The sequence below is a fragment of the Dama dama genome, chromosome 19, assembly GCF_033118175.1.
Source record: "Dama dama isolate Ldn47 chromosome 19, ASM3311817v1, whole genome shotgun sequence".
Taxonomy (NCBI): Eukaryota; Metazoa; Chordata; class Mammalia; order Artiodactyla; family Cervidae; genus Dama; species Dama dama.
The window spans coordinates 24,149,731-24,177,131 of record NC_083699.1 but is presented as its reverse complement, the minus strand read 5'-3'; the positions used below and the strand labels follow the sequence as shown (position 1 = coordinate 24,177,131).

The 27,401-nt window shown below is 39.5% G+C and overlaps 1 protein-coding gene across 13 annotated transcripts in view; it reads left to right on the top strand.

The window, feature by feature from the left end:
• Positions 1-27,401, top strand: part of TNIK (TRAF2 and NCK interacting kinase) — a 395,669-nt gene that overhangs the window by 105,440 nt on the left and 262,828 nt on the right. For 6 of the 13 annotated variants that reach the window (XR_009697107.1, XM_061168319.1, XM_061168324.1 and 3 more), the window contains exon 3: positions 14,806-14,950. The exons of 6 other annotated variants lie outside the window; for them this stretch is intronic. Coding sequence is in view for 6 of the 7 variants with exons in the window: in XM_061168319.1 (XP_061024302.1) it covers positions 14,806-14,950 (145 nt within the window). In the remaining variant the exon portion in view is untranslated. The remainder of the gene's footprint in view (positions 1-14,805; positions 14,951-27,401) is intronic. One more of the 13 variants, XM_061168322.1, reaches the window with a different exon arrangement.

Below are 27,401 nucleotides of genomic sequence, written 5' to 3'. Positions count from 1 at the left end.
TGTATGTCTTCTTTGGAGAAATGTCTGTTTAGTTCTTTGGCCCATTTTTTGATTGGGTCATTTATTTTTCTGGAATTGAGCTGCAGGAGTTGCTTGTATATTTTTGAGATTAATCCTTTGTCTGTTTCTTCATTTGCTATTATTTTCTCCCAATCTGAGGGCTATCTTTTCACCTTACTTATAGTTTCCTTTGTAGTGCAAAAGCTTTTAAGTTTCATTAGGTCCCATTTGTTTAGTTTTGCTTTTATTTCCAATATTCTGGGAGGTGGGTCATAGAGGATCTTGCTGTGATTTATGTCGGAGAGTGTTTTGCCTATGTTCTCCTCTAGGAGTTTTATAGTTTCTGGTCTTACATTTAGATCTTTAATCCATTTTGAGTTTATTTTTGTGTATGGTGTTAGAAAGTGTTCTAGTTTCATTCTTTTACAAGTGGTTGACCAGTTTTCCCAGCACCACTTGTTAAAGAGGTTGTCTTTTTTCCATTGTATATCCTTGCCTCCTTTGTCAAAGATAAGGTGTCCATAGGTTCGTGGATTTATCTCTTGGCTTTCTATTCTGTTCCATTGATCTATATTTCTGTCTTTGTGCCAGTACCATACTGTCTTGATGACTGTGGCTTTGTAGTAGAGTCTGAAGTCAGGCAGGTTGATTCCTCCAGTTCCATTCTTCTTTCTCAAGATTACTTTGGCTATTCGAGGTTTTTTGTATTTCCATACAAATTGTGAAATTCTTTGGTCTAGTTCTGTGAAAAATACCATTGGTAGCTTGATAGGGATTGCATTGAATCTATAGATTGTTTTGGGTAGAATAGCCATTTTGACAATATTGATTCTTCCAATCCATGAACACGGTATGTTTCTCCATCTGTTTGTGAGAATTTGACATTATTAGTTGCTTTCTCTGGATCATTGGGCGCTGGAGTACAGATGGCTCAGTGACAGAAGAGATGTTCTTAATCTCACACGTGGAATAATGATCTCCCTCTCTACCTCAGGCCCCTCTCTCCGTGGAATTTCCCAGGCAAGAATACTGGAGTGGGTTGCCATGTCCTCCTCCAGGGGATCCTCCCAACCTAGGGATCGAACCTGTGTCTCCTGCATTGGCAGGCGGATTCTTTACCACTGAATGACCAGGGACATACAAGAGGAAAAGAAGCCCTAGAATGCTGCTTTTCAAAGGTCTTTGCATGCCACTGGCTGCTTCAAATTCAACAATGATCCTGAGATCCAGGGAACTAAAGCATGCAAGAATGAATGGATTTCAGGTATGGTGGGGAAAGTATCCTTCCCTGCCTCCAAAACAAGACTGAAATGGAATGGATTGTTGGAATGTTAGATATACCAGGCCAGAAAATCATTCTGACTTTCCATCATCCTGCTTTGATAGGGCCCCAGACAGGCATTTTTGGGAAAATGTGTCAAATTTATATTGAGCCAGGGTAAACAATCTGATTGTGTGATGCTGCCTCTTGGGAATTAAGATCTGGCGTCCTCCAGACCCAGAGTGATTAGTTTATGCTCCAAGACTGTCTGACCCTTGTAAAATGATCCCAGCTGGATGGACTGGACTGGCTGATCTCATTTTTACATGAATGTCTTATTCTTGTGGGGAATCTTTATCAATTATCTGCCTCTTTGTGTACAATGCAAAACTTAAAGTAGGATCATGTCATGAGCCAGTGAAACGAGGTGCTTTGTTCCAGCCAACAAATATCTCTTACTCTCAACACTGTGACCTACTAATTCTGAAAAACAATTATGATGTATGATTGAAAATGGAATTATGCAATCAGGCCAGCATCCAAATTTCTAATTTTCCAAAAAGGAAACTTTATTGCTACCATAAATGGAAAACCCATTATTTCCAATTACACTTTAATATATAATACATACTTTTCAAATTAAAAATGTTAGCCATTGTCCCACCATATTATGGTGTTCTGTGACCACCACACTTTAAGAAATACCATTGTCGCTTGTGTTCTGAGGATTACCAGCATGACAGAACTAACCACCCAGTTTCACAGTGTGATTTCCATGGGCCTTTGGCACTTACTTTTGCCTTTGTGGTCTCTTGACTCCATAAAAAGCATTTTAAGTTAGATTTTACAACTTCCTTGTTATAAAGACAAATGTATTAACATTCTATATTAAAACATTTAGTTTGCTCTAAGAGTTCATTGTTCTCTTCTGATTTTAAAATTGGTAGGACGTTTTTGTCAGTTTCAAAAAGCCTTGTGGTCCCAGGCGCTGTACCCGCAATGCCTGAGGAAGGTGTCAAGCCTGTAACTGTGCATCCCCTGATCTCAAGAGGTCTGGGGGCTCCTCCAGGGTGGTGGTGGGGAAACTGCAAACATGAAATGAATTTGGAATTTTGTGTTTTTTCTAGAAAATTCAGGTGCATTTTGCTTTATATACACTAGAATGGTCATTGTTGCTTCAACTTAAAATTGTTTGAACTTAATTCTTATGGAAAGATAGATTTTAAAAGGGATTTGTAGCTTCCCGCACTTACTGGTCACACCAACAGAGTGTTAACCAAACCAGGTTCATTTGCCATATGTGCAGCAGACCAAATGCTGAGGCGCTGAGGTTTGCAGCAAAGGAAGGGTTTATTCTCAAGGAAGCCAAGTGAGGAGATAAGTCTCAGGTCCACCTCCCAGAAGGTGGGGACCCCATTTATTTATGGGATAAAGCTGAGCTATGGGGAGTGTGGGGAAAGGTGATTGGAGATGAGAAAAAAGTGAGATAACTGTTGTTCTGCAAAGACGTGATTCAGCTACACGCTTCTTCTTGGGACGTGTATACAGAATATGGCGGCCTTAGCAAAATCTGAGGGTGGAGTTTTTGGCCCTCTGACTTCAAAAAATCACCTAGTGGACACTGGCACGTGCACAGTTGGAGGATTAATGGTCCTAACCAGTCTCAACCAGCCGGTGCAAGTTCAAACTGGACATAGTTGACTCCAAGTTTCTGAAAAACAACTTGGTCAAGTGTTTTATTTAAGCTATGTAACGCGTGAAGAACATGCACCTTTTTGTAAAAGCAATTAAAGCAAGCTTGATCAGTGAAGGCAGATTACAGTTTATTTATTAATGACTGACTGATGACTACAAGCAGTTTCCATAGGATGACATATGCCCCAGGGGTACATGTTGTCTGGTTTGGAATCCCAGCCGTAAGACATGTAAGGCTTTGAAAGGCTTAAAAAAAAAAAAAAGATTTGGGTTTATGAGGGATATATGTCAAAAACAAACTTACAGGTATTATCCTAACCTGTTGTGACCATAAACAGGTAATCTTAAGGTGAATAAAGTCCATTAAATTCTTGGATGAGCATAGAAAAACTATAAAGCACTGTTTAGCTTCAAGTTCATTTATAAGCCCTCCTTTTTTATGGCCTCATGAGTGACTTAGCCTCTCAGCTATTTCTGGCAAAGAGGAAGAACACTCACTTTTGATGACATTAAAATTCTTCTTTTCACCTGCTATTTTTTAAGAAGTCACTTCCCTAGGTATTTAGAGGAGGATGGGTTTTCTCTTTGTCCTCTCATTACTGTCTTCTCCAGGACAGGCCATTATAAGAGCTTTTTGTTTGTGAAATCAGTTCTCTGATTTGGAACTTCCTCTCTCAAACCTAAATGCCACATTTGAAGTTCTCCCAAATTGCTGCTGCTGCTGCTCAGATGTCTTCTCGGTATTGTATGCTAAATGCAAGGGTCTTTATTTAGGTGCTTTGCTCTCTGGAAAGAAAATCCTAATGAGTCATCCACTTTGCTAATTTCTCTGTAGGTGTGACCGGCTAAGTGCCACCATAATGGAAATCATCTGGATCAGGAGCTCATTTGTCCCGAGCCTAATGTAGCCTATAGGCTTCTCTTCAGATTATTTTGTGGCGGTTCCTTCTCAGCCAGAGGCCAGCTTTGGGGCCACTGAGGAACTTGAGTATCAGAGATTGAGGTACTACTTAGAACCAGGCTGACTGCCAAGATGTGCTGTGTTCTGTCTGTTTGGTGCCTGAGCTAGGATATCTTGTTATTTTATTTTTTTTTCCTCCAGCAAATGAACAAATGAATGAAGAACATAACTCCAAAAACCAAGTAGACATCACCCATAACATCTTAATCTTCTGAATCTGATTCCATCACTCTACTTGCTTACTGCTCTATTCCCTCTGTTTACTGTCCTCTTCCAAGCAATGAACATCTCTCATTTGAGTATCTGCAGTGGATTGTCCCCTGAAGTTACCCCTGCAGCCCTGCATTCCCACCATGCAGACAGTGAGTCATACAAAGATGTTTACTTGACTGTCTTTCTCCGCCTGAAACCCTTCCGATGGTTTCCCATTTGATCAAGACAAGATTCAGATGTGACTACAGCCTTAACTCAGTTTTCTTGCTGTTCTCCCTCCCTCTCTGGGATTCAGACACATTGCTTTCTTTTAATACAGCAAACCCAGCTTATTCCCGCCCATCTCAGGGCTTTCGCACATGCTGTTCCAGCTTCCTAGAATGCTTCTCCTTTTATTAACTCCTTCATATCACTTCCTTACAAAAACCTTTTCTCATCCTCCAGAAGATCCCAGTCCCTGTTTTGAGCTCTCCTAGCCGATGCTCCACCCACATACCTTCAGGGCGCTACTCTCAGATTAAGATATATCTAGTTGAATAATGCCTTTCTCCTTTATCTGACTGTAAGCTTTGTAAGGGCAGGGACTTATCTTCTTTGCCCATCATACTGTTTCCAGCAACTCACACACTACCTGGTAAAAACTAGGTTCAATAAATAAAATAAATAGAATGTGATACTTAGATTATGTGCTTAATATGTCTGTGAATGAAGTATGATACTTACACATGGAAATCATCAGAAAGGATTTAATTATGGACCATGTCTCTAACAAGGCAGAAGAGTACTTAACACGTATTCAATGATTTTTCTTCAAAAATGGTAAAATCAATGTTTTGGGTGTTAAAAGAGTGGTTATTTATCTACAGTGGCTCAATTCTGCATAGATTAATAAGCTTTTAGAGAAATGACTGATCAGCTGCATCAAGCATGAACTGACTGCAGTGCCTTTGTATCTGCTATTTCATCTGCCTGGAATCTTCTCCTTGGGATGTCCTTGTTGCTTGATCCTTCACTTCCTCCAGTTGTCTGCTCAAATGTCATTTTATTAGGGGCCCTTCCTGGACTGCCTCTTAGAAAGTAATACCTCACCCTCTGGACTCCCTATTTGTTATTCTCCTTACTGTTTAACTTTTTTCTAACATAGCACTCATCATGAATCTGTCATTTATTCATCCATTCACTTACTCATTTCAGTCTCTTTCCACCAAACTCTTCCATGAGGATAAGGACTCTATATTTAATGAGTACTCTGTCCTAGCACCCAGATCAATGCTAGATACCTAGAAGATGTTAAAAGTATGCTTTTAGAATACATGAATAATCATGGGGAAGTAAACCTCAAAATTTTATCCCCTTGCCTCTAAGGAATAAAGAAGGAAACAAAATCCACTTTGATTTTCGACCTCTTTTTATCCTTCACCGAAAACTACTTCTCATGTTTTCTCTTTGCTGATACACAAAAAGCAACTCTGGGCTGGCAATTGGGAACAAAGGTTGAGTCCCCCCCAACCAGATTGTGCCCTGTGACAGCTCCTGCCTGTTAGAAATCCTTAACTTGTAAATACCTCTGCTTCTCAGATTTCTTCATGAGCCTCCGTTACAACTATAAACATACACTTTTTGCCGTGTGGCTAAGTAAAAGAACTTAGGGTATATTCACCTAAAAATAGCAGCTTGCTTTTCATTAAGTGGCAGTCTACTGCCTGCTCTTATATTCAGTCCTTCTCCCAGCAAGAAATGTAACAAAGGAAGAGGCTGGTGGTCACAAGCCAGGACATTGCAGGGCTCATTAATTACTTGGAAAATGGTGCCTGGGTTGTAGCCAGAATCCCAAACAAAGAAAGGAAATAGCTCCTGTTCTCCAATTGACAAGTTGATGAGTGAGGTAAGAATGAAAATCATTTGGGTAAGTTAAAAAGGGAAGAAATCAAATGGAAGCAGTAGTTTAGTTCAAGAACAAGGATGCAATTAAGACATATTCCCAACCCCAAGGGGGTTGATTCATATCAGTTGAGACCATGGAAATCATTATCTGCTCCTGTCCATGAGACGAATTCATTATCTCTAATAAAGGGATAGGGAACACCAATTTAGGAAAAGTCTTGATGGTGTTGGAGTTGAGATCTAAGTACATGATATGTATACAAATGAGTTATTAATCTCAGTAGCTTCTATATTGGTTGGATCTTATGACAACTATGTTATAAATTATACAGAATTAAATATTCTTACTAAAATAGTGTCCATAATTTTAGCAAGGCTAAGAATCCTAAACCATCTTAGCAAATTTGTTTAATCAAATGGGGATAGTTTCAAGTAGGAATCAGTTAAGAAAAATGAGAATTTCTTAATGTTGATGTCAAAAGAGATGATTTTGAAAAAACACAGTGAGTTAAATAATAAAATTTTGGTGTGATTCTATTTTAAGGCAATGTTCACAAAACTTAGCCTTTGGCTTTTATAATTCTGAGCTGGGCAAAATGCAAGGAAGGTCTGATCATCTAATACTTCCCTGAAATGAGGCCGTAAGTAATTCCTTTCTTGGATGGGATTTACACAGTTTTCAGTACTGAATGGCCATAATATGTTCCTTCCATGAAACTGCTGCTTTACAAAAAAAGGAAAATGGAAACACAAAGACACCACCACTACCATCACCACCATCATTATCACCACAAAACCCCTACTTGGAAGTGAGACATTTTTGTGGCTGTTTCATAACCTGTAAGGAATATAAAGAAGATGCTAGAAATCTTTAAAATATACTGCTGTGGAGGAACCCTTCTTAGAGATGGGGTACCAGGGCTTGCTGGGCATTGTGTCCATTTTAAATCTCTAGAAACAGCTCTGTTGACCTCAGGAATTCCTCCATTAGGGTCAAATGAGATAGTGGATTCAACAGTACTTGATGAACAGAATGAATATCTGGGATATTTTTGGTGTTAGGTCTCTCCTCTATTAGACTGGAAGCACCTTAAGGATAAAGACTTTCTCTGGGTTGTAGCTATCACCAGTGCCTGGTCCATACATGGATGAACTTGTTGAATGTCTGTGGAATGATCACCTTGTTTTTCAGGCTTTTGTTTCCACATAATACCTTAGGATACCTACCTCATCTGCATACCCACTTGTACTGTAATTTTTTTAAGAATTGAGGGAGAATTTACATATGATGAAATACACTGTTCTTCAGTATACACTTGAATGAGGTTTGACAGATTCACTATAGTATTACTAATAGTGATATAGTATTACTAATTTTCTTTATGCTGACAGTTGTACTCAGTTTACAACTATATTGATAGCCATGAACTTGTGGTTTTGTAATCTTTGTAATGTTGACTGTTTTCTAGTCAACGTTAAAGTAAATGCATATTTTTTAGAATAGAAATATTGGTCCTAGTATCACCCCAAATGTCACTCATCTAAGCTATTTTGAGTAACATTTCAGAGAGAGGCTTGTCTACCGCATTGTGAAACTTCAGGCCCCAGTTAGTGGATGGGGAACGTTGGCATGGAGTGTGGGGTTGTGGCAGATTTGGGCTTCTGAAATCACCTTGGCATAGCCTGAATTATCAGGTAGGTGTCTGGGTCTGTTGTCTCAATAATGTGACAGTTTTAATACAGTGGACTATTGAGATGCCTCAAGTACTTCCATCTGTCTCTTAAATAGCTTTCTTTATCCATCCGTTATCCATCCATCTATCCTTCTTCAACTTTTGTTCTGCCTTAGAAGAGTAGGAAACCTTGCTTATTTCTGAATTTGTAGGGTGTGTGTGTGTGTGTGTGTGTCTGTGTGTGTGTGTGTGTGTTTTAAAAGACCAAGGATCTTTATGCCATTGTGATGAAAGAGACAGGGGAGGGACTTTTGGACCAAACAAGGAATTGTTTCCATTTTACTGCCTGGTTATTTCTTCCATGATATCTTTGGAAGAAGGTGACTGCTTTGGAACAGTCTGGCACATTCTGAAAATTTATTTGCTGCCCAAGTATCTGTGGTACACCAGTTACATGTAGGTTCTATATATGCATTCCAGGACTGTTCTTAGGGAGCTGGTAGTCTTTTGGGAGAAAGGAGTAGAGTTCACAAGTAAGCATCATCAAGACCAGAACATTAGGCGTTCTAGGTGACTTGAGCTGTGTGCTGTGTAAGCAGGCTGCACTATGTTCACTAGCTTGAAAAAGATGTGAGTAAATTAAACTTCGAATTATATTCATCTTGTTTTATTAAATTAGGCTTACTGGTGAACCACAGGCTGGTAATTCAGACCCCAATGGCTGAAAAACATGAGCCAAGTATTCGAAGATGCAGTTGTATCTTCTTTAGTATGTGTTTACAACAAGACATTTACTGAATTTTCATATTTTAAAAGTAATGCTGTCACATTCTCTTTCTTCTTTAGCTGGCGCAGAGTGCTCTGAGGTGGGCAGTATATACTTTATTAATCCCATTTTATAGATGAGGAAGCTGTCTTAGAGCAGCAAGGCCATGATTGCTGGAAGGAATGGAGCTGCGTTGGAACCAAAGGCTCTTCCAGGCAGAGAGAGCCTGGACTTCAGATCCCTATGAGGGTTCCAGTGAGCATAAGTTCATTAAAATGAACAAAAGGGAATCACTTGGAACTTATTTTTAATACACTGCACTGAAGCAGGCTCTGTATTCCTGCCTCAATGTGCTGGCCTTAAACATGATGATATGTTGAGGCACACCTCCTTTTTTTATTGCACTCTGCAGATATGGCGTATTTTACAAATTGAAAGTTTGTGACAACCCTGCATCAAGCAAGTCTATTGGCACCATTTTCCCAATAGCATTTGCTCACGTCGTGTCTCAGGGTCACATTTTGAAAATTATCTCAGTATGTCAAGGTTCTTCGTTATTGTTATATTATGGTAATCTGTGATCAGTGATCTTTGATGTTACTACTGCAAAAAGATGATGCCTCACTGAAGGCTCAGACTATGGTTAGTGTTTTTTAGCAATGAAATTTTTTCTTTACCCCCACCCTAGTCCCAGTTTCATTGAGATATTATTGCCATATAGCACTGTGTAAGTTTAAGGTAGACAGCATAGTAATTTGGTTTACATACATCATGAAGTGATTATCACAATAAGTTTAGTGAACGTCCCTCATCTCATGTAGATACAAAATGAAAGAAATAGAAAAAAATGTTTTTCTTATGATGAAAACCCTTAGGATTTACTCTCTTAACAGCTTTCATATATAGCATACAGCAGTATTAATTATATTTATTATGTTGTACATCACATCCCTATTACTTATTTATATTATGACTGGAAGTGTGTACCTTTTGACGACCTTCATCCAGTTCTTCCTTTTACCCCAGTCTGATCACTTTTTTTGGTAATATAGTTGCTTTACACCGCTGCTGTATCAGTTTCTGCTGCATGGCAAAGTGAGCCAACATACAAATACTTATATATCCTCTTGTTTGGATTTCCTTACCATTTAGGTCATCACAGAGCACTGACTAGAGATCCCTGTACTATATCGTAGGTTCTTGCAGTGAAGTATCTTTTAGTTAGGTATGTCCTTTTTTAGACATCAAGCTATTGCATACTTAACCAACTAAAATATAGTGTAAATATAACTTTCATGTGCACTGAGAAACCAACAAATTCATGTGACTCACTTTATTTTGATACTCACTTTATTGTGGCGGTCTGGAACCAAACCCGCAGCATTGCTGAGGTATGCTTGTGTTTGGAATACTTTATGGATATAGAACTGGAAAAACTGACTTCTTCAGAGATGCATCAAAGTTGCTTGGTGAGTCCCTTCAGATATTCTTGGAATATCTGGAAATGCTGATAGAGATTCTTTTCACTGATCTTGGGGACAATTATTAACTGACTCTGTCTGTGTCTAACACAGAGCCCTGACGTGAAAATAAATTCTCAAATGTATGTCATCAGGTCCCATGGAGAAGCCTATGGGCTTGATTCTTGGAGAGTCTTTCAGGCCTATACTTAGAGCCATATGCTTATTTTTAAAATAATTACAGAAGCTTGTAGCTGATTAAACAGCAGATTAAAATGGCTAGTGTGGTGGGTGACTTGAGGGGAACAGAGAGACAGCAACATACCCCTGAAAGAGAGGAAGAAGATAGAAAAACTGTGAAGATGAAATACAGGTCTTAAAAAAAAAAAAAAAAACACATAGTTGAATGGTATGGGCAACATGTCTTAGTTGTTTCCACAAGAAAATGGTTAAGAAATCTGAGAAGTCAAAGAAGTGTTTATCTTAGAAATATTTCATGAAAGAGGAAAACAAAAAACTGTCTCATCAGTTTTGAATATTAATCAGAATTATTGGAAAAATCTAAATAAATAACATAGTTTTAATTTCACTGAAAGATACTTGACTCACCACACAAAGCATATGCAGCCTGTTTGCACGTGTGAAGATGCTCAACATCAGTCATCAGGCAAATTCAAGTTCAAGTTCAGTGAGACACACTCTGTCTGGTGAGTGTGACCAAAATTTTTAAGACCAACGATATCAAATGTTGGCAAAGCTATGAAGCAAGTGAAATTGCTGATAAGAATATAACATCATACAGCCACTTTCAAAAACACTTTGGCAGTTTCTTATAAACTTCATACACTTACTGTATAATCAGGCAAGTCCACTTGTAGGTATTTACCCAGGAGAAATACAACCTAAGCTAATAGAAAAATCCATATGTGACTGTTCATAGCTGCTTTAGTCATAATAGGCAAAAGCTGGAAATGATCCAAGTATCCATCCTTTGGAGAATGGGAAAGCAATACATGGTACATCTAAACAACAGAATCCTACTCAGCAATGAAAATAAACAACTAATACTGCAACAGCAGACGAATCTCAGAGTCTTTAATATAAATGAGAGAAGTCAGCCTCCATAGCTGTATACTCTGCAATTTCATTTCTGTGACATTCTAGAAAAGGCAGAACTGTGAGGATGGAGAACAGATTCCCTGGAGTAGAATTATGGGATCCTGCAAGGGAGCCTGAGGAGCTTTGGGAGCTGCTTGTCATGGTGGCTACATTAACTGTATACATTTGTCAGAACTCTTCAAGCTGTATACTTTAAAAGAGTGAATTTTATTCATGTGCCAATTTAAGAAACCTGAAAATTATTGCCTTACTAAAAGCAGTAAATGATCTAAGCATTTTCTTATGTTAGTCTAGATTTTTAAACAAAATTTTATTTCATGCCAGTGTTGACCAGGCACTGTGCTTGCCCCTGGGGATAGAAATACCAGTAAAATATGACCCTGACCTGACTGTGTGTGTGCTCAGCCAGGCCCTTTTGCATTATGGAGATTGCCCAGTCTAACCCAAGCTAATAGACAGTTGCTAGTGACTGGCTTTTAGAAGGAGAACGTTTTTGAAGGGACACATGATCAGTCTCTCTCTCGCTCTGAAAACTAGACTTGGAGAGTCACCTCAGGGACGCTGGTCCAGAGGCTAAGATTCTGTGCTCCCAATGCAGGGGGCCCGGGTTCAATCCCTGATCAGGGAATTAGATCCTGCATGCCACAGCAAAGATGGAAGATTCCACGTGCTGCAAGACCTGCACAGCAAAATAAATAATTTTTTAAAAAAGAAAGTCACCTCAAATGATAGTGATCTGATGTTAACTCTAGTCGAATAATAGATTCTGTCATCATAGGAGTTGTGACGGTTTATGGTAAAAAAAACTGCTACCAGTTCTTCAAGTGAATAGATCAACTATTCAGAACTCAGGTTTTGAACTTAATACAAGTCATGTTCCCTTTATACTTTGCTGCTTCTTCCTAAGGAAATGGTTTTCATGTTTGAGGTCTGGTAACACTGTGGTGCTGTTAGCCTTGGTGAGTAAACAGCAGCGCCTGGTCAGGCCTTCGTGGGTCTGCCCCCCACCCTACCCTGACCACCCTTTCTTTTTTGGCACAGCGTCAGGGTAGTTAATATGTAAAAGAAAGAAGGAATGCCGGAAGGTAGCTGATGCTAGACTATTTTTAGAAGGCTCTTTCACACCGAATGTCATATTTTTGAGACCCTTGCAGAGCAAGGGCGTTTCCAGATGCCCTAATGTGGCCTTGCATCAGCCCTTTGGCCTGAAAAATCTCTGTTGCCCAGGGGTCCTGATGGAAACGATCTATGTTCTGAGCACCCTCCCGTTTTCATCATTCCCTTTCATCTCTCCATGCACCCCTTCCAGGGCTCTATTCTGCTCACTCCATCTGCTCGGGGAGGGGCCCTCTGTTCCTACAGTCACAGTGGAGGAGTGTGTGTAGAGAGACAGACAGACACACCAAAACAGCAGACAGATTGCAGGCTGCGTGGGTGATCTTTCTAAACGGCAACCCTGACACCATCTTTCCAGTTCTTAAAACCTCATTTCCAGTATCCAAGCCCTGCTATGGGAGGATGCTGGGTCCTCTGGTTCAGCGCCTGCCTTTCTCTCTCAGTAGCCCTGGTGCGTTAGTTATTTAAACTACTTGTATTTTCTCAAAAGCACTTGATGCTGTCTTATTGTCTTTGTTTGCACAGAGGGCCTTCTGTCTGAAATGCATCTCTTCTTATTGTCTTCCAGGTGAACTTCCAGTCTGCCTTTAGGTGGAGCTTAAACCTCTCCTTTTCTGCCCTGACCTCTTGGGTCTCTTTCACAAGGAGGTAGTTAGTCACCTTTCCTGCCCTGAACTCCATTTCTGATCTCTGATACAGGATTTATTAGACTCAGTGCTAATGATGCAGTTTCTATGCTTGTTTTCGGCACCAGTCTTTTACTTGAAGTTGTCATTTTGTTCAGCACATCAATGAATAAACAATGATAAAAGAAACAGACCCATTTGACACTAGAAGTTCCTGGAAGGAGCTAATATACCCTGTACCCAGGGGCAGATAAGGCAACTGATATTTTATTTTCTCAGGTGTAACTGTCCAGACAAGGACATGTTACCCTGGGTGCATAGGATATAAAAGCGTATTATTAACTTACTTCACCTTTGCCTAACAACCACCAAGCCTCGTACTGCACACCAGGACCCATGAAGGACATTTTCACGCTCAAGATCTCATTACACCCCCTGGCACGCTTGTGAAGGATGTCTTGTTATCCCCATTTTACAGAAAGGGAAACGAGGACTTAAGAGGGCCTAGGTGACAAGGCCAAACCCAGGAGAGAGACCTGAATCTGGACCAGAGATTGTGAATCGAACAGGATCTAATTCCTTGGCGAAGTTTGTAGTGTTTTGTATGTCTTCTTCCTTTTTTTTTTTTTTTTTGGCGCTGGCTAGCCTGAGGCTTTTGTGTTTGGAGTTTCTCATGGACCTTGGGAAGATCCTCTTTAGCTTGCCTGAGGCTGTTGGGTTTGGAGTTTCTCATGGACCTTGGGAAGATCCTCTTTAGCTTGCCTGAGGCTGTTGGGTTTGGAGTTTCTCATGGACCTTGGGAAGATCCTCTTTAGCTTGCAGGGAGGATTCTTTGTGGAGGAGGCCCTGGTGCACGAGTGGTCCAGGGAGTGGTGGTGATTGTATTGGTGGTGATGGTGTAGGGGAAGAACAAAATCCTGGCACTGGGAGCCTTGCTCTCAGGCTCCATTTGGAGGACTTCTGGATTGTCTAGCTCAGTCAGTCAGGGAAGGAGGTGGCAATGAAAACTATCTTTGGCAGGAGGAGTGCTGTATCTCTCCTGTAATTGAGCATGGGGTGCATGGGCACTAAATGGGGCCTTTCTAGAATTTCCCTAGTCTAGAGGGTTGAGAAGACCTCTGAGAGAGCTTACAGGAGGATGAGGCTTTCCAGGCAGGTCATTCTAATGAATAAAACCCATCCATCCTCTCGTACTCATTTCCCAGTCATTGCCATGGGAATTGTTGTCAGGTCTTGTGATTTTTTTTTTTTTTTTTTGAGAGAAGCCAGATTTTATGTTAAATTTCCAAATGATTAAATTTGAATTTAAAATTAAAAAGCACAGGGAACTCTACTTAGTATTCTGGAATAACCTATATGGGAAAATAATCTGAAAAAGAGCGGATGCATGTATATGTATAACTGAATCATTTCACCATCCATCTGAAACTAATGCAATATTATAAATCAACTATACTCCAATATAAAATAAAAAATAAATGAAAAGCAAAATAAAATTACATTCAAAAGAGACTACATTCTCCTCCCTACCCTCTTCTTGTCAAACAAAATATCTTCAAGAATGTCAGTACTGAATGATTTTTTAAATGGAACTCACCTGCATATCAAAGATTACTTGTCCTTAGGTCCTCCCATCCGTTATTGCTTTTCGGTCATTCTGTCCAACAAAATGCCCTCAAATTTGCAAATAATTTCTAGGGAAACAAAATCCCCAGCTGAGGTTTTCCCAGTTTTAAAGAGCAAGCATCACCCAACCTCAGCTCCAAGCACTGCCACACTTTATCATGGACAGTGTCCGAGTATCTCTGTTTTTCTTTTACTGGGAATCTTGTGCCAAATCTGACACTTGAAGCTCTTTGGTAAAAATCTTTCTTCATCTCAGCCATCCTGCCCCCTCCTCCAATTTCAGTGATTCCTGTTTGAGTAAATGCACCTGGCTTTTGGTTACAGCTGAATCAGGAGGTGGTTTGGCTGGCAGAAGGATTACCCGGAGGCATTTGTGCATCTCACACCTTTCTTTGGCTCCAGCAGCCCTGACTCACAGCAGATATTCCGTCCTGACTCGCTTTCCAGGAAGAGCCATAGATGTGAAACTGGCAGGGTTCCGGCCCCTGGGGAAACTTGTCATGTGCGGCAGTGCTTGGAGCTGAGGTTGGCTGATGCTTGCTCTTCAAAAGTAAGTCTATAAAATGGAAATTCAAAAAAAAAAAAAGCAGTTTGACCATGTGTAAAAATGTGCATCCGTCTCTGAAGAAATGATCAGAAATGTGCACAATTAGATTGTTTGTAAAGCTAATTCTGATCACTAAAAATAGTAAACAAATGATTTACAGTAAGGGAATGATTGAACCAATTTGAGCTTAACCATATGATATTATAAGTAGCCCTTCAAAACAGTATTAATGAGGAAATGACATGGGGAAATGCCATATTAATTCCAAAGAAAACAGGATATGAAACTACATATACACACAGGTTTATATATAGTTTTATATATATATATATATATATATATGCCTATTTTTATAACTGTTTTTCTTTTCTATAATTTTCTGTGTTTTACTGACTATTCCACAGTTTTAAAAAACAATCATTACTTTTTAAAAAATAGACTTTTAATATTAGAACAGCTTTTCTTTTTCAAAGAAAGGATAGGGTTCCACTATATCTTACATATTTTCCTCTATAAACTTTATAAAATGAAAATAAAAATTATTTTTAAATGATAAAAAGGGTTTTCCATGGCTTTAATATTATCATGAGCTGCATAATTTTTAAGTTTTTTTTAAGATTTTTTTTTTTAATATGGCCCATTTTTAAAGTCTGTTGAATTTGTTACAGTATTGTTTCTATTTTATGGTTTTTTAATTTTTTATTTTTGGCCATGAGCCTGTGAGATCTTACTAGTTCCCCAACTAGGGATGAAACCTGTACACACACCCCACCGTCACCATCACCCCCGCCCCCTGCTCCTCACCCCCACATTGGAAGGCAAAGTCTTAACCACTGGACCACCAGGGAAGTCCCTGGGTTTATTTGAAAGGAGGTTTTTAAGGAAAAAAATATTATGTTCTCCATTAAAGGCATGTGTGGCCACCACCTATTTATAATGCTACGTTTAACTGAGCTCTCAAGCATTTCACAGGTACTAGATGGAATGTTAGAACATTCAGAAATCCTCTCTAACTTTGCTATCTATCCTGAAGTACTTTAAAAGAATCTGTTGTTGATCATTAACTTACTTTTGGATTTGATTCCAAAATAGACTCGTATTTAAGACAAAAGAAGTTATTCATTCTGCCTCTTAAAAGTATTTATTATTATTTCTTCTCGAACTTCCTTAGTCAAATAAAAATCAGTTTTATATGAGTCTATAATGAATGTGAGTTTAAGATGCAGTCATCTGAAATTGCATTTACCAAGTAGGTGCTATTTTCATACTTTATTTTGACTGATCAACTCCCCAAAGCTGAAAGCTAAAAATAATAAACCCTGTCATTTTAGCAAGTCAAGTCATCAGAGAAGACATTAGATAATGACAGCAGTTGGTATTGAGTAGGTTTTCCTTGCCATGCTGTTCTTGAATGGAAGATCTTGAGGTAGGGGCTGGGGAAAGGCCCGAAATCTGGGCAGCCCCTTTCTTCACTCAAAAAGGAGAGGAGCTGGTTCACCCCAAGGTTTGGGAACTAGTTAACGATCCTTAGTGCTTTGCCCCCAGTCAGGGATTAGAACATGTACTGCAGTTTCAGAAGATCATGGAATTTTGTTTTCATGTCAGTTTCAGAGGCTTATATTATTCAATTCAAAAATTTTGTCACAACTGGCACCTCCATAACTTGAGTTTTTCTGTTATTTTAGGGATTGATCGTCTAATGCCTTTTGTCCCTATGTTTTGAAATGAGGCCAAGCAGACCTATCCCACCTACACACCTGCCGTTTGTTCTTCTTGGGTAGGAGCCCTGTGGGTGTTTTAACTCAGGTTTCTGTGTGGATGGGAAGAGAGTGTCCTAATGAACTGATTTGTTGTCGTCATAATTGGGACGGAAGGTCTAAAGGACAGCAGTGGTTCTCATTTGGGTTTGATTTGAGCAATACAGTGGCAATATCATTTATCAGATTCTCCCAAGAAGCTTTTGTCCCCCACATTCTCCATCTGCAGGTTAAAAATACTGCCCCCCCCCATTATAAAATGTCCCCATCCCTCCTCCAGTTTATAAGGCAGAATCCTTGGGATGTCAGAAGCAAAACCAAAAACACCAAAAATCAACTCTGTTTTTAGAATACTGTTGCCTTCTCTGTTAACATTTCTTAACTAAGGGAAAATCTATACACTCTATCTGAAGACGGCTAGCTGGAGAGGGAAAAGAAAAGAAAATTAAGAAACAATTTGGTTGGTTATCATTAATCCTTGTTTAGCCCTATGGGAAAATAAGCTTTTCTTCATCTATCTTTGTTAGCGGGTAGATTAAATTGGTTTAAGAATACTGTGGTCTCTGAAAGAAAAGACAATGGCACTTTACAGAGATACTACAAAGCAGCTGAAAATATTTTTCCTTCAGCTGTTCTGCTGTCTAAGATTAAATAGCCCTTAAGTGATTTGGGATCAGTATCTAAGAAGCATATTTGTGTCCCAAATGGAAAACTGTCCTGTCACAGCTAGGCCTTCTCCACAGAGCATACACCTAAGTATATCTACTGGTACTTCTTAGAAAAGATCATTCAATGTTTAATTTTTGCAAACCTTCAAATACTAAGACCTGAATCATCTGTTTAGGGCATTCAGAGCTGCCTAATGGAAGCTGCATACTTGAGGGGAATTAAAAACCATTTTCTTTCCAGTCTCTCCATCTCCCCCCAGTCCTCAGCAACCTTTGACACCGCATAGATTTTGAAAGTAACAGTGTGAGATTAGTACCAGGGGTCTTTCAAAGGATGCTTGTAACTGAAATGTGTTTTCTTATCCTTCAAAGCTGAAAGCCATAAAGAAAAGAAAGGAAAATGCTTTTAATGAACAGTCTTTGCAGAATCAGCTCCTTGTAACTTTGGTCGTTCCTGTGAATCAAAAATAGCCCGAAGTAGGTCATATTGTAAAAATGAATTAGGTTTCACTTCACATTTCATTGCCTATGCTGGACTTTTTTTTCATTCACAGTGGCTGATTGTTAGCTAATGACTGGCCAAAGTAAAACTGATTAATTCTCTTATTTTCTTTATTTTGCCATCTACTTCTTCAGAATATCAATGGAGCCCACTGTGTGCTAAAGATTTATACCTTTTTTTTTGTTTTCCATGATCATGACAACCTTGAAAGTTGGAAATTTTATCTTCATTTTATCTATGAGGGACCCGAAGCACATAGTTCGATGTCAATGGCCCAAGGACACACAACTCATTAGTAAAAGATCTGAAAATTGGACACATTTTTTTTGTCCAAAAGCCCTGATGTTTTCAACTACATTCTCTTTATTTTAAAAAGTTTTGTACTTGATATTCCTTAGTAAGAAATAAGAATTCTTAATACCTCGTAAACCAAAGAAAAAATACTTGGTGTAATATTAAATAATTTTTTAAAATGACAATAACACAAAACACTGATTTGAATTGAGCCTTAGTTTGATCTAGGTGTTATTTAAGCCTCACAAGGATCCAGAGGTTGAGTTCCATTTTCTTACTATTTTCTTGATGAGTCTCAAAAATGTTAAGGTGCTTGTTTAAGGTCACCAAGCGAGTTACTGACAGCCAAGACTCAAATCCTGCTGTCTTCATAGTCCAGGGACTTAATCTCACTTCAGCAACTTGAGTTTAGCATTAAAAATGATCAGTATAAGTGGAAATGAAATGAAATATTAGTCTTTTGAGTTCATGTTGTATACTTTTTTACAGGCAAATAATATTTGGGAGCTGAAGTGTCAATAATTTTCATGGGTAAATAATTACGGTGTGTGTTTCTCCTCTCTTTTATGTTGAACAAACCTCAACGTGGTCTTGAAGGGTTGCTCTTCGTATGAAAGACTGATTGAGGATGAGGTCTCTGGATGAGTGCTCTTGCAGAGTCGGGACTAGGTTCCCTGCAGGGTTGAGACTGTGGCCTCGTGAGAGAGTAGAAAGATCCTGGTAAAACACTGAAGGCAAAACTAGACTTCCTCTGCCATTTTGCTTACAGCCAGTCCTGCACTGAGATAATAGAAGGGTGACCCTATGAACCTTCTCTTCCTGCCTAAGACGTGCTTTCCCATGGCACGTGATCATCACAGGCTACCCCACCAGTGTGAACTGGCCACCATGCCATTTTATAACATCTCTTTGAGGGGAAGGAAGCCCTGAGTTACATGTTTTTAGAGCACAGCCTCTCTGCAGAGTTTCAGGCTTCCTATAATACATGGTATTTTAGTCTATAAATTTGCAAGCCAAAAACAGAAACTATTGGTTCAAGTATACTTTTTGTAGACATGAGAAACTTAATATTTTCAGGGCAACTCTTTTACTGCATCTTTAATTTGGTGACAGATTTGCCCAGAATAAAGCAAAACACCAAGCGGTAAGAAATGAAAACTGTCCAATCCTAAGAAAACCCTGTTCTTATTTGTATAACCAAGATATCAGGGCCCAGTCCATCTTTTATTTAAGGCCTCCCAAATACTTAGGTTATTTAAATTCAGTAATCTTTGAGAAAATGGGATTGGTCCTGTATTCATTCAAAATATTTATCTAGCACCCTCCTATGTGCCAGGTTCTTAACCCGAGGGGTACATGGATCTCATGTGAAATAAATAGATGATATACAAATAAACAAGTAATATTTAATAAGTAAGATGCTGAAGTTGCTATAAAGAAAAATAGGGTATAAGGAGTGTGTGTGTGTGTGTGTGTGTGTAGTAATGGGTTCTTGCTTCATCGAAGGCCTCAAGAGTAGTGGAACATTTAAGCATATATGAGGTAGGTGAAGGAGCAAGTATTTCAGCTATCTGGAGGAAGACTATAGCAGAAATGGCAAACGCAAAGGCCCTGAGGTAGAGTGGTGGTGTATTGAGCATTAACAGGGAAGTAGCAGTCTGGATCAGTGGTAAAGCATCTGCCTGCCAATGCAGGAGACCCGAGTTCGATCCCTGGGTCAGGAAGATCCGCTGGAGAAGAAATGGCAACCCACTCCAATATTCTTGCCTGAGAAAATCCCATGGACAGAGGAGCATGGCCGTGACAGAGACCTGACTCAGAGACTAAAAAACAACCACCACCAGTCTCTGGCAACTCAAATGGGACTCTTCTGCTCTGACTGAGACAGGATCCTCAGGCTGGGCTTCCTCAGTGACTTCTGGGACAGCCAGAGTCCATCATGTGATTCCCTCCATTCTCAAGGGGCAAAGTGACTCCTTTAAAGGGGGTGGGGAAAGGCAAACAAGCTACACCCAAGCTGGAGAGGGTGGGAAGCCAATATCGTTTACATATTTAAATACTCCCTTCACAACCCATAAAATGCAAATCATTTTAATTGAGCATTTAAATCTTTTTCACTGGTAGGTATTTCAGGCATTTCAGGCTTTATGCCAATTATTGCATCATCTTAAAAGAGAAGCTTTTAAATTAATTAAACCCATTACACTTGAATATCTGATTCTTGCCAATACATAATTTAAAGTCTTCACTTCAAAATAATTTGGTAAAGATTAGTAACCCTATCAAAATATCCTAAACTAGGCACCTGGAGAAACATTACGCAGTCTCTAAATAGGAGCCAAATGGCCCTCTGAAAGGACTTCACTGAAGCCCCAGGAAGGCAAGTCTGCAGTACGGTCTGGCCTCAGTCTTGGAGATTCTGATTCAGTGAGTCTGTAGAGGGCTCAGTATTCATTTTCCAGACAAGTGATTTTCTGTATGTGGGATTTTAATTCCTCCAATCAGGAATCAATGGTACCCCCTGCAGTGGAAGCACCGAATCTTAACAATTGGATTGCCAGGAAAGTGCCTGAACAAGTGATTTTCTTAGCCAAGTTTGAGAGCCACTGCTTTGGAGTAAAGTCAATATGGGTTCTATGTAGTACAGGAGAACAGAGTGGGCCATTAATTAGTCTGGTGTGGCTCAGATGACACAGGGACAATCATTGCACTTTCTTTTATGTAGTTGTATCAGTGAGGGAAGGCTTAGCTATGCTGCAGTAGCAAAGAACTCCCAAATCTCAGTGGCTTAATGATCTAAAGTCTATTTCTTGCTCTTAAAGTCCAGGGTCAGTATTTTGATGGGTGTCTCTTTTTCAAGCAGTGCACACTGGTGACTTTGACCCAATCACACTGTCCCCTAGGGCTTCCTCAGAGAGTCCTGCAGAGACAGTTGAAGAGAGTATCCATTTTTGTGGGTCATTTTAGGGACCAGGCTTGGAACTGTCCGGCCATTCTATCCGCATTCCATGAAGTAGAACTTAACTCCTCCTAGAAGCAAGGGGCCAGGAAAGGTAGCTTATGTGCCCAGGAGTCAATAGAATATTTGTGTTGCCTATGTCAACACTCATAGCACTGGGTCTGCAGCCATAATCCGTAGTCCTCTCCTCAATGCAATTTACTGCAGGTTCCAGTGTTTTTCCACCCAGGTCTTCTGTATATTCTAATACATTATCTGGATTATTGACCTCTCCACCCTCCATACTAGTATGATGTAGCATGAGAAAGAACCCAACCTGGTTCAACCAAATCCCACTGAGATATAATTGCACAAGGGACCTCCCCCTCCCAACCCCAAATAACCCAGAAATCATTTCTGTCTTAGAGTAGGAATCTCATCCCAGGGACAGCACAGCTTCTTTCCCTTCTTTACCAAAGATTCTCTAAAAATCTATCATTTATACAAGGCTTCTTGCTTTTTGGCAGTGGGGATGTTTATAGACCAGAGCAGACATCCTGTAGGAGTGGATGATTCTAAGTATGTGTTTGTGAGTTGAGGCTTTCTAGACAGTCTAAAAATATAGGCAGGCGAGATAGGAATCCTAGGAGGGGCACATTCAAGGGCAGGGATGGTGTGCCTCTATGGTATGACAACTTATAAGTACTCAGTATGAGCTGAGGCATTAAAGGATGCCACTACCTGTAATGGCACAGGTTTTGGTTCCTCAAAGGACAGTTTGAACCAGAAGCATCAGGATCACCTGGGAACTTTTCAGAAATGCACATTCTCAGGCCCTACCCAAGACCCATAGGATTACCATTCTGGGCACAGAGGGCAGCATTCCATGTTCTGACAGCCACCCAGGTGCTCTGGTTGCACATCAGTGTTTGAGAATCACTGGCATAGATTTTATTAATACCTGATTACTGTTTTATTACTCTCTAAATCTAAGTATTAATAGTAATTAAGGAGTCTACATGAGAATTTTTTTTTTTCCTGTAGGAGAAAGAGATGGACATAAGCCTTTTAGGACATTTGTTAGGGAAACTGTTACTCTTAGATTAGATGCCTGCTGGTAGCTCAGATGGTAAAGAATCTGCCTGCAGTGCAGGAGACCTGGATTCAATCCCTGGGTCACAAAGATCCCCTGGAGAAGGGAATGGCAACCCACTCCAGTATTCTTACCTGGAGCATCTCATGGATAGAGTAGCCTGGCAGGCTGCAGTCCAAGGGGTCGCAAAGAGTCGGACACGACTGAGCAATTAACACACACTTCTTTTGTATGTCTGCCTATAATACTCTATAGGGAGAATCAGTAAGGTAGCTTTAGCTTGAGACAGTTCAAGTGCCTAAGATTACCCGTTACTTTTTCACATGCATGACGTAATCAAGCAGAAGAAACAAGCTAAGTTTTAAAAGCATTTTAAAAGCAAAGATTGATTCAAAATGCCTCTGTAGTTTTCCTCTTGATTTTACTGATTCCTTTAGGGTGCTCTCTGTCAATCTGAAACTGGTCCTGATTTAGGGTCCTGAAATGGATAATCCTGTTTACTGGAAACATTTCCAATTTTCCTCCTCTCTTGCCATCCTTGATGAACAGTACTAAACAAGTTAAACCCAGGGGAACCCTAGGACGTGATTATGGACCTCAGCCATTGTGATGTCTGCAGGGTGGGGAAGATGAAGCTTGGGATACAGTGGACCCTACCCTGCAGGACTCTGGGAATTGCTTTCAGATACAGGTTCCTGATATAAGCAAGATTTTCTTCTTTTTTATACAAGCGGTGGAAGCAGATTTAAAATAAAAACTCCTGACCTCCTGGCCCTTCTGCTAACATCAACTAATGAATGAATCAAAACTCAAAATAAGCTCCTTCCAAAGTGGCCTTCTGGCATGTTAGAGAATTGTCATCTGCTCCCCTGAACCCTTGAAATGTCACTGACCTTGGCTATTTTTGTTTGCTACAACTGAAGTTGCCAAATAAAATACAGAACACTCAGTTAAATTTAAATTTCAGAAAGACAAAGATAATGTTTTGGTCTAATTATGTCCCATAACCAGTAAGTATGAAATATTTGAATAAGTTGACTGCTTGAATATGAGATAAGTGTGACCTTTTGAATTTTAGGTAAATGATTAATTTTTTCTAGTGTGAGTATATCCTGCATTGCATACTTAGTTATGAGACATACTTATACTAAGGAATTAATTTATATGAAATGTAAGTAATCTACCTGGGCATCCAGAAGTATTATTTGTTAAATATATTTTATTAGACACAACTCTTGTAACTTACGGCAAAGAAATACTTGGAGGCCACTAAGATGTCCAAGGCTTCTTATTAATCTCCAGACATAGCCCCAAGTCAGCAGAGGCATTTTGCCTTTGGATTCTTTGTTTATTAAGTCCTTGTTTCCTTGTCATTGCCACTCTGGTTTTGGATAGCCTCTCATTTCTCCTCTCTTGGTGTTCATCTTCCTGGCCTCTGCCTTCTTTGCAGAGAAAGGCTGTCCTATTATTAGAAACAGTATCACCCAGTCTGAGTTCTTCCCTTTAACCAACTAGTCTTGCCTTGAAGATTAAGTTAAACTTTCCATTTTGGAGCTTGGCGCTATCCGGATAGTTGTGGGTCAGATGCCTGGTGTTTCTGAAAGCTTGGCTAACTCCAGTTCTCTTGTATGATGATTATCTTTGGTGAATCACAGAAGCTAACTCTCAAACTGAGTCTTTGTGTGGGTGGAGGTACTGAGTCTTTGTGTAGGTGAAGGTGACCATCTCATTACCATCAATTAGATGAATAGAACACCTGACTCCCACCAGCTCCAGTTTTAATGTGAGAACCAGTGTAGAGAGTGTCAGATACAAATCGCTGAACCGGACTCTCAGCCTGAAAACAGACCTGGCAGCAGCCATATACAATCATTTTGTTCTTTCTGTCCTAGATTCCAGTTGCTGCTTCTCTCTAGAGACTTTTTATGCTTGCTTAGTTCTCTGTGAAATCAGCTGGAACATAGGACACTGAGGAAACCTGGAAGAGTGAGAGACTCCGACCCAATTTGAATGTCCCCACAGCTCAGTTACTCCAAAGAATTCAAGCCTTAAAGGTGCACCACCTTGAAGTCACTAGAGCATCTTCCAAAGTCCTCCCAACACAGGGATTGTAGACTATTCCTGAAATTACCTTTTTTCCATTCCTCTCCTTTCCTTTCACTTTGTGTGATTGGGAATTTCAAGTGTATGAAAACTATAACATTGATTTATTTCATTTGGACACGAGCCTTTGTTATTTGGGTGGAGTTCTCCCTGGGAGTGACCAGCTGTCACTGCCAGTGGCCGCTGGGATCACGTTGTAGAATTAGGCAGGGTGGTGTTTTGCTTTTAGTTTTTAAATGGCATTGGATGGTTGCAAGATGGATGGTAGTCTCATTTCTGTTTTCCTTGGAGAGGTCCTGGTTTGGTTACACTGAAATCAAATTAGATTAGATACATGAAAATAGGGGCTTTGCTGGTAGCTTGGATGGTAAAGAATCTGCCTGCAGTGCAGGAGACCTAAATTTGATCCTTAGTTGGAAAGATCCCCTGGAGAAGGGGATGGCAAACCACTCCAGTATTCTTGCCTGGAGAATTCCATGGACTGAAGAACCTGGTGGACTACAGTCCATGGGGTCACAAAGATTTGGACAGGATTGAGTGACTAACACACACTAAAAAGAAAATTTGCCCTCACAATCTATTGATGGTGCACTCATACTTTGATATGAGTCATAAACTGGATGGAGATCTCATTAGAGGTTCAATGCTCCTTTTGCCCTAAATAACAGCTTATAAAGAACAGAGTGTGGGAACACAGAGGTAGTGGGGTAGTGGCAGGTTTTCTCATTGCTACTTGATTTTGGGAGTGGGTAGCAACTACATACTGTTTTCAGAGTTTTCAACCTGATGATACGGAAATTATTTCATATCTTTTCAAATCCCATCCCACCCCTCAGACCACGTTCAGTCCTCCAATCTATGCTTTTGTAATTTCTTACAAGTGTAATGAATATATTGGACCGGAAGTCCCTGAAGGCAGAGTTGATGTCCAGCTAACTGACTTTGGAATTGTTGGTGGCCAGCGCTGATCTGGAACACAGATGCTCAACAGAAAGACAAATGAATTAGACTTTAGAGCTGACTGAAGCTGGAACTTGGTCCGTATGCAAATTACCTATTTGTTGGGTTAAGAGACTATTTTGTACTCCTGCCTCCCATCCAACTTCTGACTATCTTTACCCACTGAAAGACTGTTCACATGGCATATAAAAAAAAAAACTTTCATAAGTAAGATATTGGGGAAATAAATCTCATGTACTAAAACAGAGGTTGGCAAGCTTATTTTTGTAAAAGAGCCAAAAGTAAGTATTTCAGGCTCTTTGGGAATTGGGTTTTTGTCACACCTACTCAGTTACTGCCCTTGTAATATGAGAGCAGCCATAGATAATAGGCAGAGGAACGAGCATGGCTGTATTCCGGTCAGACTGCATCTACGGACATAAATGTGAATTTCATATAGCTTTCACATGTCATGAAATATTATCCTTTAAGGAAAAATTTCCCAAATGTTTAACAATGTGAAGTCATTTTTAACTCACTGGCTAGTACAAAAAACAGGTGGTAGACTGGATCTGATCTGGCCTGCTGGCCACAGTTTGGTAAGTCCTGCACTAAAGTAAAATAACTAGTACCAGAGTAAAAACTTTGTTGGGGAAAAAATGGCATTTTTGCTTTATAGCTTTCCTATGTAACTAACCACTGAAATAAGAGACAAAGGAGCTTTTTTTGTACCACTTCTTTTTAAGTATGCATGCATTCTTGCCTCTGTGTCCACACAGGTCTGTGGTAGAAGGACCGAGTTTTCAGATTGCATTTGGTATATTTCCTGAGCCATTTGGGATGGTGAAAGGGAATTGTAGAAAATATAGTACGATTCCAGTTTTTTTTTTTTAAGCACATTATACAAAAATGTATTTTATATATGCTTGTAAACAGTTCTGGAAGGTATTTAGTAAATGATCACAGGTTATTGGTGAGAATTGAGAGCGTGACTGATGAAGGGGCAGGACTTGACCTTTTTCTGGATTATTTACTTGAAAATGAGAATGATCCTTATATGATTTGTGGAATTAAAAGTATTTGATTTTAAAAATATATTCATGAAAAAGTAAACGCCACCTGCTTCTGTGAATCTGCAAATACAGTTTGTCTGTGATTTTAATGACATTGCAATCTTTTCATATTCATCCTTCTTGAAATACTTTTGGGAAGTCCCTTCATCTATGAGAGAATTGATAGATAGAAAGTGTTTAGATTTTGTAAGAGCAAGCATATCTTCTCAAGGGATGCTGGTACTTAAAATAACATGAAAGTACAGTAAAATCCTGCAACCTACGATACTGTGGATCCAGTGCACATACTCACTTTCAGAACACATTTCTTACTAACACACAAAAGGCCTTGAAAGCAGGTGGTGTCTTGGTCCCCTGATACCAATGTGTTTTAATAGGTTCCACTAGATTTTCAAAGTCTTTGGTTAAATTGGAACCGACATTTATGGTAATTAGCTAGGTTTGGAAGCTTGAAACAGGTAAAATTGAATTACAGTGGGCTCCAAATTATGTTTATTTTCAAAATGATGGCTCTGAGGAATATTTGGTTCCCTTTGTCAGTTATTTCCTATCTTGCTACTTCTCCCATTCTTTCTCTGCTGGTTGTGTTAATCTGGTAATCTGAAATCTTTTTGTCTGCCTGTATGTAATGTGATAGGATGTTTTCCTGTGGCCCATCTGTCTCCTACAGGAGGTGAAAGTACTTTTCAGAAATGGCTTGAGTTGATGTTATTAATCTTTATAAGCAGAGAAATTCCTTGAATAATTAAATAGCCAAATGGCAAGAGGGGGACTTGGTATGAAAACAATCCTTTTCTGTCAGCTTTGAAAATCACAGCAGGGCCAGGCTTTCATCCATGTAACTCAAATATCAAAATACTGGATGTTTATTCTCTTTTATACAAGTTTTTCTATTTTGTACCACCTAAAGGTAATGTGGAAACATTTAGGAAATATGCATTTACTTTGTTTTTTCTGTTAAAAAAACACACACACACACAATGAACTAGCCAGCAAAAAGAAAGCCTTTCTTTTATCCTGAAGCAACAGATGCTGCCTTTGACCTTGGGATTTAAGGGCAAATCTATTCTTGTTTACATGTGTTGAA